This window comes from Sparus aurata, chromosome 5 (genome assembly GCF_900880675.1).
Source record: "Sparus aurata chromosome 5, fSpaAur1.1, whole genome shotgun sequence".
In the NCBI taxonomy this organism is placed as follows: Eukaryota; Metazoa; Chordata; class Actinopteri; order Spariformes; family Sparidae; genus Sparus; species Sparus aurata.
Window position 1 is genome coordinate 35,138,918 of NC_044191.1, and position 19,620 is coordinate 35,158,537.

The 19,620-nt window shown below is 41.0% G+C and overlaps 3 protein-coding genes across 4 annotated transcripts; all 3 read left to right on the forward strand.

Annotated features, from left to right (window-relative positions):
• The first annotated feature begins 1,847 nt into the window (after nt 1-1,847).
• LOC115581317 (phospholipase A2, minor isoenzyme-like) lies at nt 1,848-4,173 on the forward strand. 2 transcript variants are annotated; one of them, XM_030416297.1, is made up of 4 exons: nt 1,848-1,943; nt 2,059-2,218; nt 2,300-2,427; nt 3,995-4,173. In XM_030416297.1, exons 1-4 carry the CDS (start codon nt 1,904-1,906, stop codon nt 4,114-4,116), a joined length of 450 nt encoding a protein of 149 aa, XP_030272157.1. In that variant the 5' UTR covers nt 1,848-1,903; the 3' UTR covers nt 4,117-4,173. The 2 variants fall into 2 exon arrangements, with proteins under 2 accessions (XP_030272157.1, XP_030272158.1); XM_030416298.1 differs by having other exon boundaries at nt 2,062-2,218.
• Nucleotides 4,174-8,223: 4,050 nt separating this feature from the next.
• On the forward strand, nt 8,224-9,232 carry LOC115581319 (phospholipase A2-like). Its single transcript, XM_030416302.1, has 4 exons — nt 8,224-8,285; nt 8,433-8,592; nt 8,676-8,803; nt 9,034-9,232. Exons 1-4 carry the CDS (start codon nt 8,246-8,248, stop codon nt 9,153-9,155), a joined length of 450 nt encoding a protein of 149 aa, XP_030272162.1. The 5' UTR covers nt 8,224-8,245; the 3' UTR covers nt 9,156-9,232.
• A 3,396-nt stretch (nt 9,233-12,628) lies between these two features.
• LOC115582201 (phospholipase A2-like) lies at nt 12,629-18,239 on the forward strand. The gene is made up of 4 exons (XM_030418017.1): nt 12,629-12,668; nt 12,814-12,973; nt 14,194-14,321; nt 18,090-18,239. The coding sequence occupies exons 1-4, from the start codon at nt 12,629-12,631 to the stop codon at nt 18,209-18,211; spliced, it is 450 nt and encodes a 149-aa protein (XP_030273877.1). The 3' UTR covers nt 18,212-18,239.
• Nucleotides 18,240-19,620: the final 1,381 nt, after the last annotated feature.

Here is a 19,620-nt window from a genome sequence, read left to right on the forward strand (position 1 = left end):
TGGAGAGAGGAGGGAGGAGGACAGGTGAGATAATGAGGGAATCACAGTGGCGATGGCATGGAGGGAACACAACTTACAGACAGAGGGAGACAGAGGGAAGAACATATACACTTAAAGGACAAGAGACACATGAGGGCATGGAAATCCAAACACAAGACACAACAAGACACAACACAAAGAACATGAGCCTAGAGTCATGACGCAAAGGCTTCAGTTTGCTGTGGAGCAAAAAGTTTGGACTCATGAAAGGTCACGTGTTCTGATGAGTCCAGATTGACCCTGTTCCAGATTGATGGGAGCATCAGGGTAAGAAGAGAGGCAGATGAAGTGATGCACCCATCATGCCTAGTGCCTACCGTACCAGCCTGTGTTATGATCTGGGGTTGATCCAGTTGGTCAGCTCAGCACTGAATGACCAAGTTTTCCCATCAATGGGTTTTTTCTTCGCTGGTGACTTGGGCAAATTCCAAGATGACAACACCATGGTTCATGGGGCTCAGACTTAGAAAGACCACCACAGAGTCCGGACCTGAACCTCACTAAGATGTGCTTCAGAATCCCTCATGCAGCGGGCCGACTCTCCCACCATCAATACAAGACTGTGACCAAAAAATAATGCAGCTCTGAAGGGAAATAAATGTTGTGATATTGTATGAGCTCATCAAAGCAATACCACAGTGAATGTGTGCTGTAATCAAAGCTGAAGGCGGTCCAATGGGCTGCAAAGTGTATTTAATGAGGACCAGTTAGAGTGAGATCAGTGGCATCAGAGATTAATTTGACGCAGATCCTTAACAGAATTCAGGACGTAGAATCTGGACAAGTGCCAGTTTGATCAGGATCTGGCACCTTCTTTGTTACTACAAGATAAATATGTGATCTTATGATCCTGTCCTGGTTAGGACGCCCTCTTATATGATACACATCCTATGTATATGATCATAATATTTACATTCTAACAGGGATGTGAACTTCAGTGGAAAGTTAAAGAAGTGCTGCAGAGATTAGATTCATTATTACACAACTTTTCTCTGGTAGAGACAAAGGCTGTTCCTGATCAAATAGGATGTCGGTAAAAATCTATTAGGTCCCGGATTTCAGTGTCACTGAACACAGGCTTTAATTGGTCCTCATAAACTTTACGAGCTGTTTAATTCTTATCTTATTGCTTTTTCTACTTCTAACGTCTGTGTATAAACTCTATCAAACAAGATGACGAGCAGCTAAAATGTTCATCAAACTGAGAAGAGATGATCAACTATGACAAAACACTTCTGAGATCACCAAGATTTTAAATCTTAGATTTTGGAGAGATGAGATGAAATATCTTGTTTTAACACAAGTCAGTAATTTATATTTTATATTTTGTAATTTTTAGATGAAGCAAAGCTAAATATTTTTGCTTTTAACTTAAAAAAAACCCAACATTTTTTCAAGAAGCATCATTACGAACCTTCTTTAGACGTCTGTGACGTTACATTGTAAAAACTGTGATTCTGAACCCTGTCAGGACCTGAACATCATTAGTGGACGTTTAAAAGACATCAAAGATTTGTTGTTGTTTGTTTGCACTTTTAATGCACTGTGGACTGAGTATATGGCTGGAATGACAATAAACCTTCTCAAATCTTGAAAGATTTTTTATTCTGGATCTTCACTGGACGTCTTTTCAACGTTGTCAAACACGTTGGTTTGACATCTGTTCGATATGTTTCTTATCAGTGAGTTGGAACTGAACCAACACAGTTTATCAGGTACATCCTCATTTAAAGTTCACACCCACTTGTCTCCATCTTTTCTCTTTTTTCTCACCTGCTGCTCTATAAGAAAGGTTGCACCAACAACCTCACCATCCAGACCATCTTCACCATCCAGACCATCTTCACCATCTCTGACTGCAGCCATGAACCTGTCAGGTCCTCTGCTGATGCTGCTTCTCACTGGTAAGAAAAGAACTGACAATATGCGTCGATGAAATGATTTTTATGTTTCTTTTAGTTCTTTCATGGATGTTTCTGTTCTGCTGATTTGATCCATATTTGTATTTGTGTGCCTCAGCAGCCTGTGCGGTCAGCGGTCAGCCACCGAGCAATGCCGTATGGCAGTTTGGGTACATGATCAAGTGTGTTCAGCCTGGTGTCAACCCTTTAAAGTACAACAACTACGGCTGCTACTGCGGCGTCGGTGGGCAGGGAACTCCTGTGGATGAAGTGGACCAGTAGGTTGTTTTTCAGTCAATATTTTAAATAAGTATATCATGTGGGATATTCTAAACAGGTGCTCTTTCCTCTGTGTTCAGGTGCTGCAAAGTTCATGACGACTGTTATGGAGCACAAATGAATGATCCTGAATGCAAGGGTTTCTTCTTAAAACCATATATTCTTCCTTATCGGTACACCTGTTCAAAGGACAAGGTGACCTGTTCAGGTAAGACTAAACCAGAATGCGGCACACAACAATTTAGACGTCATATTTGGTGTTTTTAAGCTCTTTTATGGTGACAATTTTTGTCAGAATTTGACAAAAGGCTTGATTTCTTTTTAATTTGAGTGAATTTAAAGGGTCAGTTTGCCTCAGAATCAAAAATGTATATTTTTCCTCTGACCTGCCGCGTTATTTCATTCATCTAGATCGTTCTGGTGTTTAGTCCCAACACCAACCGTCTTCACATGGAGCTTGGTACTGTAAGCTATTAATAAAATGCGTATTTCATCTTGTTGCTTTAGTTTTTGGGCTGTTACTGATGTTATACCTTAAAATCAAGTGTAGTTCCCAAGATTCCAGGGTGGAGTTCGTCTGTTCCTGGAGCAGGAAATTTCTCATTTTCAGAAAAATATGAACCCCTTAATGCCATGTCAATCACACTTAAAGCTGCAGTCTTGAGTTTAAAGAAAAAAGGGGATTTAGCCAGAACATTTGAATGAGCCCAGCTCCCAGGTGATTCCTTCTTCCTCTCTGCTGCTCCCCACAGAGGAGCCTGCCTTGCACGAGCAGGCTTGTAACCACGGAGGTCGACAGATAACCAAAACGGCGTATTCAAAATAACAACAAGCCCCAATTGTTCTATTTCTAATCAATACAACTAAATTACAGTGGAGTACTGTATCCCGAGTAACAAACAACATTCCTCCCATCACCAGTGGCCAAAATAACTAAGCTAAACACCAGAGTTAGCATACAAGCTAACAAGCAAATTTGGCAACAAGCTACGTAGCTCGACTGCAACATTGTATGGCCATATGCGCTAATGCAAGCATTACTGTAACTGACGCCATCTTATTCTTGTGGTTAAAACACAGAATGACGAATATAACGCAGGGGTCCTTACTTGTGCAGCAGAAAAGCAGCTGACTCTGCGTCGCTCTTGAGTCCAGATCCAGCAGCTCCCTCCAGCTCTGAAATGACTCAGACATTTATCCTTGTTTTCTCTCTGGCTCGGTCCAATTCTTTGTTCTCACACAGCTTCTCTTTGTCAGTCTTTTTATTTCTTCTCTTTGATGTGGGCGATGGTGGGGGATTTTTCAGCTCTGTTGTTGTTGTTGTCTGTTCTCCACCATTGTTTACAGTTTGATCTTGAATGTATCTGACCAGGTGAGAGCAGACACTGCACCTGTGCGGGGGAGGGGGGCTGGCAGCAGCATACGCATGAGAATGATTGACACTTCTCTGACACGCCCCTTGGCTCTGATTAGTTGTGTTGATCCGGGAGCGGTGGATTCTTGCAAATCAAATTAGTTCCACTGAGTGGAGCTACAGAAGGCTGACCTGTATTTCATTCTACTGTCAGATCATAATGACAATTTTAGCAAATGTAACAAAAAATAGGTAGACTAAACTATGTATATGGATAAATAACACTATAGGTAAGAGGAACATATAGGTATTACACAGCCAGGGATTGATTACTGTGTCTACAAACAAGCTTTCTCATTGTTCAATTCTTTTATTTACTCACAATCTGTATTATGTGTATTTTCTGACTCTGTCTTAACAGTTTTTAATGGCAAGTGCCAGGCTGCTGCATGTGAGTGCGATCGGGCAGCAGCTCTCTGCTTCGCTCGGGCCAAATACAACCCTCGACACAAGAACCTGGATCAGAGACGCTGTAAAAAATGAGTTAACCAACAAAACACACAAGAAAGAATGTTGGATTTCTCTTTAAAAAGTTTAATTTCTTCATGATTTTTAAACAAAACCTGATTTAAAAGAAGTTTAATTCTATAAGAAAATGTTTAACTTGATCAAAAACAGGAAGTGAGATTCTCAGTTTGGATTCCAACCTCTCTGTGTCCTCATGTCTGCAGAGCTTCTGTAGCAGAGATTACAGCTGAGCTGATCTCACCATCCAGTCACAGTCTCTTATTATTTTTTACTGTTTATCAGTTAAAGGAACAGTTCACTTAGAAATACAAATCCAGTCATTATCTCCTCCCTCCATGCTGATGGAAAGTTGGTGTATCTGGGGACTAAAATTTAAAAAACATCATAAAATTCTCTAAAACTATATTTAAACTTTGCTGAATTAACTGTTAGCACTTCCTGTTTGCAGTGAACCTGTGGATGTACAGACAGCTTTCACTGGATCACTGTGATACTGAAGACAACTTGAAATATTGCACATGTGAGGAGCATCCTTTCTATGAGGATTTCTAAGCAGATTTATGGAGTCATCCTCTCCTCCTCCATGATGATATAAAGTCTAAAGGTGAAGTGTCGTCGTCCACAGAACATTTCTGGAGTTTCACAGTAAAACAGAGTTGCAGCATTCTGCTAAACAACTGAAGCAGCTGCAGACTTGATTTAAAATGTAAAAAACAGCCAAAACAACCTGAAATCACTGGATTTTCATTTGTGGGTGAACTGTTCCTTTAAAGAATAATCAAAATCACGTGTTGTGTGTTTATGTGTTTATGCATCATGTGTAACTACAAATCTACAGACAAATCTGGGTCCAATCAGTTCAGCATTCAAATAAAAACATTTACTTGTGTTTCTCGTGTCTTCTGTCAGTTTCTGATTGATACTAACTTATAAGAGAAGAAGCTTTAAACTGTCATTATTATTGATTATACATCGACCTCATTGTGCAGAAAATCAAACTAAAATTGGTGCAAGATTTCCACAGTTTAAGACAACAGGAAGGTAAAAACATCAGGAGAATATTTCTTCTTCATGTGTGTTGCTAAGTCCAGGTGAGTCCAGGTGTGACTGGTTGTTAAACTGCCTGGGGAGAGAACTCAGTACTACATTGTAGGAGGATGATCAGTAATGTCTGAGGTCACCTCCTCTCCTAAATGTTGAATAGAAATATAAATGTTAGATATTAATATAAAAGTGAAATATAAATACAAATGCCAGATGTTCAATTTAAATGTGAAATATAAATATAAATGTTAAATATGAATGTTAAATATAATATAAAAGTTAAATTTAAATGTTAAAATAAATGTTGAATATAAACATAAATGTTACATTGAAATCTAAATGTTAAATCTAAATGTTAAATTTAAATCTAAATCTAGATGTTAAATCTAAATGTTGAATCTAAATCTAAATGTTGAATGTAAATCTTAAATGTTAAATATAAATGAAAATGTTGAATATGTATATAAATGTTACATTTGAATATAAATGCTAAATGTTGAATGTAAATCTAAATCTAAATATTACATTTAAATCTAAAGCTATCTATGTTAAATGTTAAATCTGAATATAAATGTTAAGTATAAATGTTAAATCTAAATCTAAATGTTAAATTTAAATCTAAATGTTAAATGTAAATGGTAAATATAAATGTTAAATATTTAATAAATGTTCATCTAAATCTAAATGTTAAATCAGAATATAAATGGTAAATTTAAATATAAACGTTAATGTTAAATACAAATATAAATGTTACGTTTAAATCTTAATGCTAAATGTTAAATATAAATGTTACATTAAGATCTAAATGTTGAATGTTCAATATAAATATAAATGTTGAATATAAATGTTAAATATAATTGTTACATTTAAATATAAATGTTGAATCTAAATCTAAATCCAAATGTTACATCTAAATGCTAAATGTTGCATAATACTAAATATAAATATAAAGGTTTAATAAATGTTAAATATATCTAAATGTTCAATTTAATTTAAATGCTGAATGTTAAATCTAAATGTTAAATTGATATCTAAATCTAATTGTTAAATTAAAATCTAAATGTTAAATATAAATATAAATGTTATATATGAATCTAAATGTTAAATTTGAATATAAATGCTGAATGATAAATGTTAAATATAAATGCTGAATGCAAAATGTTAAATCTAAATGTTCAATTTAAATCTAAATCTAAATATTAAATGCTAGTACCCCAGCTCAGTTAGCACCAGCAGGTATAAACCAAAGCTTACCAGCTAACTCCACAATCTGAGGAACATGAAGTAAGTTAACACCGAGCTGCTATCCCTGAAAAGGAAAGGAGCGACCAGTTTCCTCCACCTGCTGTCTTTCATCAGATATTGCACATCAAGAACAGCACTGTATAAAGTACATGTAGTATATACATATACATAAAGTACAATACTTTTAAACCTTCATACTGTCTATTTAATATTGTACTAGAGTGAATGTTGCCAACCTCGACTCTGAGATAAAAAGAGAAAAGATGGAGACAAGTGGGTGTGACCTTTTAATGAGGGTGTACCTGACAAATTTTGTATTGGTTTAGTTCCAAGTTTGACAATCTGTTCATGAAACAAACTCACTGATCAGAAACAAACCAACCTCTTTCACAAAGTTGAAAACACATCCAGTGAAGAGCCAGAATTAAAGTTTTTAATTGTTGACTAGTGATGTTCGGGTCCTGACAGGGTTCATAATTAAGGTTTTAACAGTGATGTTAGACTTCTGTTCAACGTCAGACACAGACATCTAAAGTCGTCTTCAGTTTGCTATGGGGCATAAAGGTTGGACACTGGAGCGATGGAAAAAGGTCACGTGTTCTGATGAGTCCAGATTGATCCTGCTCCGGATTGATGGGAGCATCAGGGTAAGAAGAGAGGCAGATGAAGGTCTAAAGTCGTCTAAAGAAGATTTGTTATGATGCTGCTTGAAAAAATGTTTTTTTTAGTTAAAAATAAAAATATCAGATGGAGGCAGCAAGGAACACGGAATTGAAAAAACACACGAGGGAAAGAACACATCAATACTTATTGGCAACACACAAGGTGGCAAAAAGCTCACAAGCAAACACGGTCACCTCTACCAACAAGATGGAATTATCTGGCAGGAGAGTAGGATGAAGACCAGAGGTTTCATGGAGGTAGTGATGAGTGAGCCCCGTCAGCCAAGTCCTGCAGAGGGGGAAGAACAAGGAGGCGGGGAAAACAGAGACAGGGCAAAGACACACAAAACACAGAACCCTCACAAAAGTGTGTGTTCAGTGACGCTGATCAGAGCTATTAAAATTAGCTCTGGTTAAATCCGGGACCTCCCAGATTGTCACCAACACCAATTTGATCAGGATCAGTCACCTCCTTTGTTTCTACCAGAGATATGTTGTGTAATAATAAAATTATTTATGCTGTCCTTCTTTACTTTCCACTGCAGTTCACATCCTTGTTAGTATGTAAATATTTTCGCATATGATCATTAAAAACCTCACCAGACAGAGGGCGTCCTAACCAGGACAGGATAATTAGATTAAATATTTATCTTGAAGTGGCACAGGTGCCATCTTTATGCCCCATAGCAAACTGAAGACGTCTTTAGATGTCTGTGTCTGAAGTTGAACAGAAGTCTAACATTACATTGTAAAAACTTTAATTCTGAGCCCTGTCAGGACCTGAACATCACTAGTGAACATTTAAAAGACGTCAAAGAACTTTTATTCTGGCTCTTGATGTCTTGACGTTCAAGTCATCACAGACGTTGGTTTGCATCTCTTCAAGATATTACTGCTCAGTGAGTTTGTTTAATGAACTGATTGTCACACTTGGAACTGAACCAACATAAACAGATTATCAGGTACACCCTCATTTAAAGTTCACACCCACTTGTCTCCATCTTTTCTCTTTTTTTCTCACCTGCTGCTCTATAAGAACGGCTGCACCAACACCCTCACCATCCAGACCATCTTCACCATCCAGACCATCTTCACCATCTTCACCATCCAGACCATCTTTACCATCTTCACCATCCAGACCATCTTTACCATCCAGACCGTCTTCACCATCTTCACCATCTCTGACTGCAGCCATGAACCTGTCAGGTCCTCTGCTGTTGCTGCTTCTCACTGGTAAGAAAATAACTGACAATATTTTATGATCTTTACGTCTCTTTTAGGTCTTTTTTAATTCACCACTTCTCTGTCAATGTTGTACCACTGTTTCATGGATGTTTCTGTTCTGCTGATTTGATCCATATTTCTATGTGTGTACCTCAGCAGCCTGTAAGGTCAGTGATCAGCAGGAGTCACGTGCCGTATGGCAGTTTGGGTACATGATCAGCTGTGTTCAGCCTGGTGTTAACCCTTTCAAGTACAATAACTACGGCTGCTACTGCGGCTTCGGTGGGCAGGGAACTCCTGTGGATGAAGTGGACCAGTAGGTTGTTTTTCAGTCAACATTTTAAAAACTAAATAAATGTGGGATTTTCTCAAACATGCACTCTTTCCTTCTGTGTTCAGGTGCTGCAAAGTTCATGATGACTGCTACGGAGCACAAATTAGCGATCCTCGATGCAGGGGTTTCTTTAGCCTGCCATATTTTGTTTATTATCGTTACACCTGTTCACCTGGCCGGGTGACCTGCTCTGGTAAGACTGAACCAGGATGCTTTAACTCAACAATTTAAACATCAATTTGAGGTGTTTTTGAAAACTTTTGTGGTGAAAATCTACAACGCTGTGCTGAGAATTTGACAAAAGCCTTGATTTTAAAGGATCAGTTCACCCCAGAATCAAAAATGCATGAGCAAATGTTTTTTTGATTCGTTTAGTGTTTATAACATCACAATCTGTATTATGTGTATTTTCTGACTCCACAGGGACCAATGGCTACTGCCAGAGAACTGCATGTGAATGCGATCGGGCTGCGGCTCTCTGCTTCGCTCGGACCAGACACAACCCTCAATACAAGAACCTGAATAGGAGATTCTGTAGAAAATGAGTTAACCGGCAAAACAGACAAGAGAGAATGTTGGATTTCTCTTTAAAGTTTAATTTCTTCATGATTTTTAAACAAAACCTGATTCAAAAGAGGTTTGATTCTATGATTTATTTTTCCACTTAATCAAAAACAGGAAGTGAGATTGTCAGTTTGGATTTCAACCTCTCTGTGTCCTCATGTCTGCAGAGCTTCTGTAGCAGAGGTTACAGCTGAGCTGATCTCACCATCCAGTCACAGTCTCTTATGATTTATACTGTTTTATCAGTTAAAGGAACAGTTCACTTAGAAATACAAATCCAGTCATTATCTCCTCCCTCCATGCTGATGGAAAGCCGGGTGTATCTGGGGACTAAAACATAAAAAGAAAACTCATAAAATTCTCTAAAACTACATTTAAACTTTGCTGAATTAGCTGTTAGCACTTCCTGTTAGCAGTGAACCTGTGGATGTACAGACAGCTATCACTGGATCACTGTGATACTGAAGACAACTTAAAAACATGATTTTTATAAGTCAAGTTCTGCACATGTGAGGAGCGTCTTTTCTTTGAGGATTTCTAAGCAGATTTATAAAGTCCTCATCTCCTCCTTCAGATGATATAAAGTCAGGTGAAGTGTTGTAGTCCACAGAACATTTCTGGAGTTTCACAATAAAACAGAGTTGCAGCATTCTGCTGAAGAACTGAAGCAGCTGCAGACTTGAATTAAAATGTATAAAACAACCAAAATAACATGAAATGACTGGATTTTCATTTGTGGGTGAACTGTTCCTTTAAAGAATAATCAAAATCATGTGTTGTGTGTTTATGCATCATGTGTAACTACAAATCTACAGACAAATCTGTGTCCAATCAGTTCAGCATTCAAATAAAAACATTCACGTGTGTTTCTCGTGTCTTCTGTCAGTTTCTGATTGATACTAACTTATAAGACAGGAAGCTTTAAACTGTCATCATTATGGATTATAAATCAACATCACTGTGCAGAAAATTTGAGAAAAAGAAGGTAAAAACATCAGGAGAATATTTAGGTCCAGTTTTAACAAAACACTCCAAGTAGCAGCAACAACTTATTATCATTTCAAAATAAGAGTCTGGCTCTGTGGATTATATTGGCTTGTAGAAAAGAGTTGTCAAATACTTGTTGTCCATGATATTTTGTCTGACAGACAGAGCGACTGATTCATAATTTCCCCTTGATTTCACTAGTTTGCATGCTGTATTTGGGTTACTAGTTCAATGCTTCTTCTCCTCCTTCTTGTCCATGTCAGAAGACATCCTGTGGTCATGGAAAAGATTTAAAAAAAGACACACAAAACACAGAACCCTCACAAAAGTGTTCAGTGAAGTTGATCAGAGCTTTTAATTTAGTTCTGGTTAAGTCTGGGATCTCAAAGATTGTCACCAGCACCAGTTTGATCAGGATCAGGAACATCCTTTGTTTCTATCAGAGAAATGTTGTGTAATGATTAATTAATCTTATTTCTGCTGTCCTTCTTTAACCTTCCACTGAAATTCACATCCTTGTTAGTATGTAAATATTTTGGCATATGATCATTATACACCTCACAAGAAAGAGGGCGTCCTAGTCAGGAGAGGATAATTAGATTAAATATTTATCCTGCAGTGACACAGGTGCCAGATCCTGATCATATTGGCCCTGTTTCCAGCAGGTTCTGAGCCACATGACGCTCTGATGACACTGATCCTCATTAAATACACTGCCCAGCCCCACAACAAAGTCACATACTCTAATCATTTTCTGCCATGGCCTTGTGTTAATGATGGGAGAGTACTTGACAGAGTCGAGGTTGGCAACATTCACTCTTGTACGATATTAAATAGACAGCAGGAAGGTTCAAAAGTATTGTACTATATGTAAATATATATGACATGTACTTTATATAGGTGTGTGTGTGCGTAGGCGAAATGATGGCTAGAGTTCGAGGTGACTACAAATAAAATGGCTGATGGAGGAGGCCTATAGCATCAGGGAAGGACGCAGGTCCAAGATGGTATCACATGTGGGTCTGATATGCTCCATGTTGAAGGAGTGTGTGTGTGTGTGTGTGTGTGTGTGTGTGTGTGTGATGCCAGGTTAGAGAAGATGATTAGTTGCATACAAAGTCTCTGAGTCTGTGTGAAGCATCATTCAACTAATGTCAAATTAGCCGTATAGCAAAACAAGCTACAAATAACCCGACCTGAGATCACAATAACAATCAAACAGTGAACAAACACAAAGATTGAACATGTGCGTAACACCAACCAGAGGTTAAACATTTTTTAAGAGTCCTGTGCTTAGCTGTGCCATGCTGTGTGCTATCTAAGCCTGGAGAAGAGAGGTCAAAGGAAGGAGTTTTGACTATCTGGTCAGAGGGGGTCTGTCACTCTGAGTAACTAAAGCCGTCTTTATACTGGGCACCTTTTGGCGGCTCGGTCCGCGGTTTTAGACAGAGGGCTGCAAATTGGGGGTCTGTTTTAGTCGCTGAGTTTCTGCCTTGGAGGGTACACTTATTTCCGCCTCGCCTGCTATCTAAAAACGAGGCGTCAATGTGCCAGCCTCTGCGTGAGGTGGGCGGAGGTGTCGATGACCTGCACTGTTGTGCGACCCACAGCCGGGGAGTTTTAAAACCAGGAAACAGCTGATCACAGCAGTCAGTCCATCACTTCATCCGCGGACATTAAGATGATCAACTGGACAGCCGCTGAGATCCAGGAGATGCTAGCGTCTCCGGCAAGCTAGGAACGGTCGCAACTTTTAAATTAAAAGCCCCCCGCTAAGAACCCAGTTCTAAACTCCAATGGGGTGCAATGTAAAGCTCTTATTTTGAAGACAAATTCTTTGTCATTGTTCACAGCACAACTTCGAGCTTCACTTCAAGAACGACTTCTTCTGTGGGTCCCAACAGTATATTCAGGTACTCAGCTGACCTCATTTCTGGACACATAATGTTGCTGAACCTCCAATTGACCAACTGAATCAACCTCAGATCACAACACTTCCCCCACAGGCTGGTACAGTAGGCACTAGGCATGATGGGTGCATCACTTCATCTGCCTCTCTTCTTACCCTGATGCTCCCATCAATCTGGAACAGGGTCAATCTGGACTCATCAGAACACGTGACCTTTCATGGGTCCAATATTTATGCTCAATAGCAAAGGACCTGAACATCACTAGTGAACATTTAAAAGATGTCAAAGAACTTTTATTCTGGCTCTTCACCGGACGTCTTTTCAAGTCATCACAGACGTTGGTCTGGCATCTCTTCAGTATGTTTCTTATCAGTGAGTTTGTTTAATGAACTGCTTGTCACACTTGGAACTGAACCAACACAGACAGTTTATCTGGTATGTCATCATTAAAGTTCACACCCACTTGTCTCCATCTTTTCTCTTTTTTTCTCACCTGCTGCTCTATAAGAACGGCTGCACCAACACTCTGACCATCTTTACCAACTCTGTCTGCAGCCATGAACCTGTCAGGTCCTCTGCTGTTGCTGCTTCTCTCTGGTAAGAAAAGAACTGACAATAAGAAATGATCTTTATGTCTCTTTCAGGTCTTTCTTAATCCACCACTTCTGTCAATGTTGTACCACTGTTTCACGGGTATTTCTGTTCTGCTGATTTGATCCATATTTGTATTTATGTGCCTCAGCAGCCTGTAAGCTCAGTGATCAGCAGGAATCAAGTGCATTCTGGCAGTTTGGGAACATGATCTGGTGTGTTCAGCCTGGTGTTATCCCTTTCAAGTACAACAACTACGGCTGCTACTGCGGCCTCGGTGGGCAGGGAACTCCTGTGGATGAAGTGGACCAGTAGGTTGTTTTTCAGTCAAGATTATAAAAACTAAATAAATGTGGGATTTTCTCAAACATGTGTAAGGAGTGGGGAAAGCAATCAGAAGTAGTGGAGATAATTATTGAGTGTAAAGGGTTATTTTTAACAGGGGGGGAGATACAGGTTATGGTGAATTTTATCGGGGGAGAGCACACTGACAGCGACCAGGTGAAGGAGAGGACAAAGACAATTTATGCCGGTGCACCACTTATTAAAAGATATTTTTCGTAAAAGAGACCACAGAACATTAAAACCTTAAAAGGTTTTAAAACAGAGTTCTTAAAATGGAAGCTGCATTTGTTAAAAATAGTCCATTCATAATTAAGCGAGTCTATTGTGCCAGCCAGACTGGATACAGGGGCGGCTCGGAGGTGGCGGCGGAGCTCTGCCATCTCTCCTCAGGGGCTTCAGGTACCTCAGCTGCTCCTCCCAGTCAGTGTTCCAGAGGTCTCCTGGAAAATACAAACACACAGCCAATCGGGGGTCCACACACCTCGCGGACTACAGCTTCACCGGCACCAACACACACCAGAGTGCTACTATGGCCCAAAGGGAAACTCACCCGCCAGGCAGAGCGCTATGCTCTGCCGCTGCGAGTACGTCGAGTAGTAACGCTCTGGGTTTCTCTCGTGTGCGGCCGGTGCTCACGCTGTCTTGTCGTCTCCAGCCTCTCGGAGCCCTCAGACCAGATCTGGTCCCCTCATGGAGACCCGGCGCCTCGCTGGTGTGCTCACTCGCCCCTTGACATCAGTGCCTCTCTAATAATCTAATCCACTAGGCTTCTCCCATCAACCAGGCCTCTTATTTCCGCCGACCAGACCTGCCAAGAAATTGGCCTCCTCGTGCCGCCCTCCGTTCTCTAGCGTGTCTCTTGGCTCTGTATCTGTGTCTCTGTCTGTGTCTCTGGTCCCTGTTTAGTCAGTTGGTGGCTGTTAAATATGTGAACAAAATGGAACCTCACAGGTGCAGCTGATCAACAATCAAAACAGTGCGTTCACAGGCAGTACCAAAAACAAAACCCAAACACATGCAGTAAAAGTCAACACGATAAATACAATTATTAAAAACACAACACATGTAAAATCATGCAATCATAAAACTCAATATATAAAAACCTAATAAAACATAATAAAAAGCACAACTAAGATAAAACAGTCTTACTGCCTGTGACACATGCACTCTTTCTTTCTGTGTTCAGGTGCTGCAAAGTTCATGATGACTGCTACACAGCAAAAATGAAGAATCATCAATGCAGGGGTTTCTCTCGCCTGTTATTTTTTGTTTATTATCAGTACAGCTGTGCAGGAGGCCAGCCGACCTGCTCAGGTAAGACTGAACCAGGATGCTTTAACTCCACAATTTAAACATTAAATTTGAGGTGTTTTTGAAAACTTTTGTGGTGAAAATCTGCAACGCTGTGGTGAGAATCTGACAAAAGCCTTGATTTTAAAGGATCAGTTCACCCCAGAATCAAAAATGCAGGAACGAATTGTTGGGACCCAGAGATGAAGTAATTCATTGTGGATTTCAAAATGGACTCTGAACTGACCTGAGGGGCCGTCCAGATGAGAACGCTCTTTTGCAAAAATGCACATGTATTGCATCGTTTTGGCGGATCGTCCACACGGATCCTGAAGACGCAGCGCCTGAAAACACACTTTTTTGAAAATGGGTCTTAGGGTGGAAAAATCCGAAAACGCAGCCCTCCCTCGACCTCTGAACCCCGCGACGTCTCATAACAACAACAACAACAATGGCGGACTACATGCTTGTGTTCGTGTTTCTTGCAACTTACTCGCCTGGTAGTTGAGTGTGAGTCGCAGCAGCAGTTCGACCTCATTAACGGTCCACACAAACGATTCTGGTTTCCTTGCAGTAGCCATTTTCATCTTCTTCTTGTTGTGTTTGATTTCTCGGTCTACTGTCTGTTTGTTTACAGCGCTCAATCTTTATGCGTATGCTCTGTCTCTTCTTCTTCGTTTTTGGTGAATGTCAAGCGCCACTTATAGGCCTGGAATATAAACTACAGCGTTTTCGGTCATTTTCAGTGGATCCGTATGGACGCAAATATTCTTGAAAGATGCCGAGGAAGATGGAGAAAAAAAAGATTGTTTTTGTCCGTGTGGACGGCCCCTCAGTGTCCAAGAATTCATAATAATTCAATGCATAATTCAGGTTTGAGCTACTTTTGATCAGGGTGACGGACCCCCCGCTGATCAGGTAGTCAAAATCCCAGCGCCTTCATTGTTCTCTCTATCTCTCACTCGATGCCCTCGACTCCCCCTCAACTTCTGATCTTCAAGGGCCCCTCTCCACCTCCCCCTACGGTGCTGCCTGCCTTCAAGATCTGTTCTTCTGGGCCCAACAAGCTGTGGAGAGCTGCAAGCTGCATTGGCAGCAGGCCCAAAGAACTTCTCCTCACTGCAGCGACACGAGGTCCTGCCAATCTGAGGATCTGAGGAACACCAAGCAGGTTAGCACTGAGCTGCTATCCCTGCAAAGGAAACCAGTTTCCTCCTCTGCCGACTTTCATCAAACCTTGCATAGAAAGAACAGCATTCAACATCGGAATCCCAACCTTCTCCTGCAGCCACCAGCACATTTTCTTCAAAGACTGGTAACGCTGAACTGGGCTTAGACAGAATAGCATAGCACAGGACTTTAAACCCTGGTTGATGTGATGTGTTCAATTATGTGTTTTGCACCAAGCCGCCAATTTGCCCGTCCTTTTGGGTCCGCGGTTTTAGACAGAGGGCGGCAAATTGGGGGTCTGTTTTGGTCCACCGATTTTCCTCCTCGGAGGGTACACTTATTTCCGCCTCGCCTGCTATCTAAAAACGAGGCGGAAATGTGCCGGCGTCTGCGTGAGGTGGGCGGAGGTGTCAATGATCTGCACTGTTGTTAAGATGAACAACTGGACAGCTGCTGAGATCCAGGAGATGCTAGCATCTCCTCGGTCTCTGTAGCTGTTTGGTTGTGTTAGCTTGTTGTTATAGCGGCAAGCTAAGGACGGTCGCTACTTTCAAATTAAAAGCCCCCCGCTAAGAACCCAGTTCTAAATTCCAATGGGGTGCAATGTAAAGCTCTTATTCAATCCATCCATCCATTGTCAACCGCTTATCCAAAATCGGGTCGCGAGGGCAGCAGCTTCAGTAGCGAGCCCCAGACATCCCTTTCCCCGGCCACATCGGCTAACTCTGACTGGGGAATCCCCAGGCGCTCCCAGGCCAGAGAAGAGATATAATCCCTCCACCTGGTCCTGGGTCTACGCCTAGGTCTCCTCCCAGTTGGACGTGACAGGAACACCTCCCTAGGAAGGCGCCCTGGTGGCATCCTCATCAGATGCCCGAACCACCTCAACTGGCTCCTTTCCACGCAGAGGAGCAGCGGCTCTACTCCGAGTCCCTCCCGGATGGCTGAGCTTCTTACCCTATCTCTAAGGGAGACCCCAGCCACCCTGCGAAGAAAACCCATTTCGGCCGCTTGTACCCGCGATCTCATTCTTTCGGTCATGACCCATCGCTCATGACCATAGGTGAGGGTAGGGACGAAGATTGACCGGTAGATCGAGAGCTTTGCCTTTCGGCTCAGCTCCCTTTTCGTCACAACCGTGCGGTGAAGCGCATGCAACACCGCACCCGCTGCTCCGACTCTCCTGTCAATCTCATGCCCCATCATCCCCTCACTCGTGAACAAAACCCCGAGGTACTTGAACTCCTTCACTAGGGGCAAGGACACATTCCCCACCTGGAGTAGGCAATCCACCGGTTTCCTACTGAGAACCATGGCCTCAGATTTAGAGGTGATGATCCTCATCCCTGCCGCTTCACACTCAGCTGCGAACTGATCCAGTGAGCGTTGTAGATCTACAGCCGATGATGCCATCAAGACCACATCATCTGCAAAAAGCAGTGATGTGATCTTAAGGTCACCGACCTGTAGCCCCTCCATACCACGACTGCGCCTCGAAATCCTGTCCATGTAAATCACAAACAGGATTGGGGACAAGGCACAGCCCTGGTGGAGGCCAACACCCACTTGGAACAAGTCCGACTTACTTCCGAGTATACGCACACAGCTCTCGCTTTGAGAATATAGGGATTGGATGGCCCTGAGAAGGGACCCCCTCACCCCATACTCCCGCAGCACCTCCCACAGAACATCCCGGGGGACCCGGTCGTACGCCTTCTCCAGATCCACAAAACACTTGTGGACTGGGAGATTGTACTCCCAGGCCCCCTCCAAGACCCCTGCCAGAGTAAAGAGCTGGTCCGTTGTTCCAAGCTCTATGACAAATTCTATGTCACTGTTCACAGCCCAACTTCGAGCTTCACGTCACGTCACATGTTTACGCCTACCTCAGAGGCGGCTTTTGGAAAAGGAGGAATATTACGCCTCGGTTTTAGAAAGACAGGCCGGCACATTGCCGCCCTTACCTTGGAGCAAATGTGCCGCCTTTTCTATCTAAAAAGGGCTATTGTGACCTCAGGTGAAGTTATTGGTAGACTCAGAGTCTCTGTATGCAACTAACCATCTTCTATAACTGACACATCACGTCACATACACACACACACACACACACACACACATGTATACAGTACATGTTAGTTAGATCGTGTGTTTTCATCTTTGTGCTGAATAAAAGACTTTTGAACCTTCTTGCTGTCTACTTAATATTGCACAAGAGTGAATGTTTCCGACCTCTACACTGTTAAGAACTCCAAAAACCCTCAACCATTACAGCTGTTATGACAAATTTGGTTGTATTTATTAAGTAAATTATTAATCAGAGTGAAAAACAGTTTAGTACCTTTTTATGAGACTGATTTGGTAAATTTGCTGTTTTCTTTTCTTCAAGGGTGGTGACCCGAGGTGATCTAATGTAAATTGGAAAATATTATTTATTATGATTAATAATTATCCCTGATAATCATTCATAATTATTGATTATTGATTTGATTTAAAATAATGTTGCATAAACACTACTTAATTGTGCTTTGTGTAATGCAAGGCCCAACAAAATGTTTTTCATTTGCTTATTGTTTGTAACATCACAATCTGTATTTTGTGTATTTTCTAACTTTGTCTTCACAGCAACCAACGACTACTGCCAGGCTGCTGCATGTGAGTGCGATCGGGCAGCAGCTCTCTGCTTCACTCAGGCCAAATACAACCCTGAACACAAGAACCTGGATGAGAGATTCTGTAAAAAATGAGTTAACCAACAAAACACACAAGAGAGAACGTTGGATTTCTCTTTAAAGTTTAATTTTTTCATGATTTTCAAACAAAACCTGATTTAAAAGAAGTTTGATTCTATGATTTATTTTTCCACTTAATCAAAAACAGGAAGTGAGATTCTCAGTTTGGATTTCAACCTCTCTGTGTCCTCATGTCTGCAGAGCTTCTGTAGCAGAGGTTACAGCTGATCTGACCTCACCATCCAGTCACAGTCTCTTATGATTTTTACAGTTTTATCAGTTAAAGGAACAGTTCACTTGGAAATACAAATCCAGTCATTATCTCCTCCCTCCATGCTGATGGAAAGTTGGGTGTATCTGGGGACTAAAACTTAAAACACATCATAAAATTCTCTAAAAGTTTGCTGAATTAGCTGTTTGCACTTCCTGTTAGCAGTGAACCTGTGGATGTACAGACAACTATCACTGGATCACTGTGATACTGAAGACAACTTAAAAACATGATTTTTATAAGGCAGGTTCTGCACATGTGAGGAGCGTCCTTTCTTTAATGATTTCTTAGCAGATTTATGAAGTCCTCCGCTCCTCCTCCTGATGATATAAAGTCAGGTGAAGTGTCGTCGTCCACAGAACATTTCTGCAGTTTCACAGTAAAACAGAGTTGCAGCATTCTGCTAAACAACTGAAGCAGCTGCAGACTTGAATTAAAATGTATAAAACAACCAAAACAACATGAAATGACTGGATTTCATTTGTGGGTGAACTGTTCCTTTAAAAAATAATCAAAATCATGTGTTGTGTGTTTGTGCATCATGTGTAACTACAAACTACAGACAAATCTGGATCCAATCAGTTCAGCATTAAAAAAATAAAAACATTCACGTGTGTTTCTCGTGTCTTCTGTCAGTTTCTGATTGATACTAACTTATAAGACAGGAAGCTTTAAACTGTCATTATTATGGATTATACATCAACATCATTGTGCAGAAATCTGAACTAAAATAGGTGCAAGATTTCCACAATTTGAGATTACAGGAAGGTAAAAACATCAGGAGAATATTTAGGTCCAGTTTTAACAAAACACTCCAAGTAGCAGCAACAACTTATTATTTTTTCAAAATAAGAGTCTGGATCATGGCTCTGTGGATTATATTGGCTTGTAGAGAAGAGTGGTCACATACTTGTTGTCCATGATATTTTGTCAGAGCGACTGATTCATAATTTCCCCTTGATTTCACAAATGTGCATGCTGTTTCAGAAGGGTCAAATTATTGGTGTGCATCAAGCAAAGAAAACGACTGAAACTACTAAAGTTAGAACTGTCCAACACATTAATAAAACCTGGATGGATTGTTGTGAACCATCGTCTTCCAGGAAGAAATGTCATGAGGTTTTATGGAGGTAGTGATGAGCGAGTGGCTGCA

Coding starts and splice junctions, on each gene's coding strand:
- LOC115581317 (XM_030416297.1), top strand. CDS start 1,904: ATGAACCTGTCAGGTCCTCTGCTGATGCTGCTTCTCACTG. Junction 1,944..2,058: donor GCTGATGCTGCTTCTCACTG/GTAAGAAAAGAA, acceptor TGTGTGCCTCAG/CAGCCTGTGCGGTCAGCGGT. Junction 2,219..2,299: donor CCTGTGGATGAAGTGGACCA/GTAGGTTGTTTT, acceptor CTCTGTGTTCAG/GTGCTGCAAAGTTCATGACG.
- LOC115581319 (XM_030416302.1), top strand. CDS start 8,246: ATGAACCTGTCAGGTCCTCTGCTGTTGCTGCTTCTCACTG. Junction 8,286..8,432: donor GCTGTTGCTGCTTCTCACTG/GTAAGAAAATAA, acceptor TGTGTACCTCAG/CAGCCTGTAAGGTCAGTGAT. Junction 8,593..8,675: donor CCTGTGGATGAAGTGGACCA/GTAGGTTGTTTT, acceptor TTCTGTGTTCAG/GTGCTGCAAAGTTCATGATG.
- LOC115582201 (XM_030418017.1), top strand. CDS start 12,629: ATGAACCTGTCAGGTCCTCTGCTGTTGCTGCTTCTCTCTG. Junction 12,669..12,813: donor GCTGTTGCTGCTTCTCTCTG/GTAAGAAAAGAA, acceptor TATGTGCCTCAG/CAGCCTGTAAGCTCAGTGAT. Junction 12,974..14,193: donor CCTGTGGATGAAGTGGACCA/GTAGGTTGTTTT, acceptor TTCTGTGTTCAG/GTGCTGCAAAGTTCATGATG.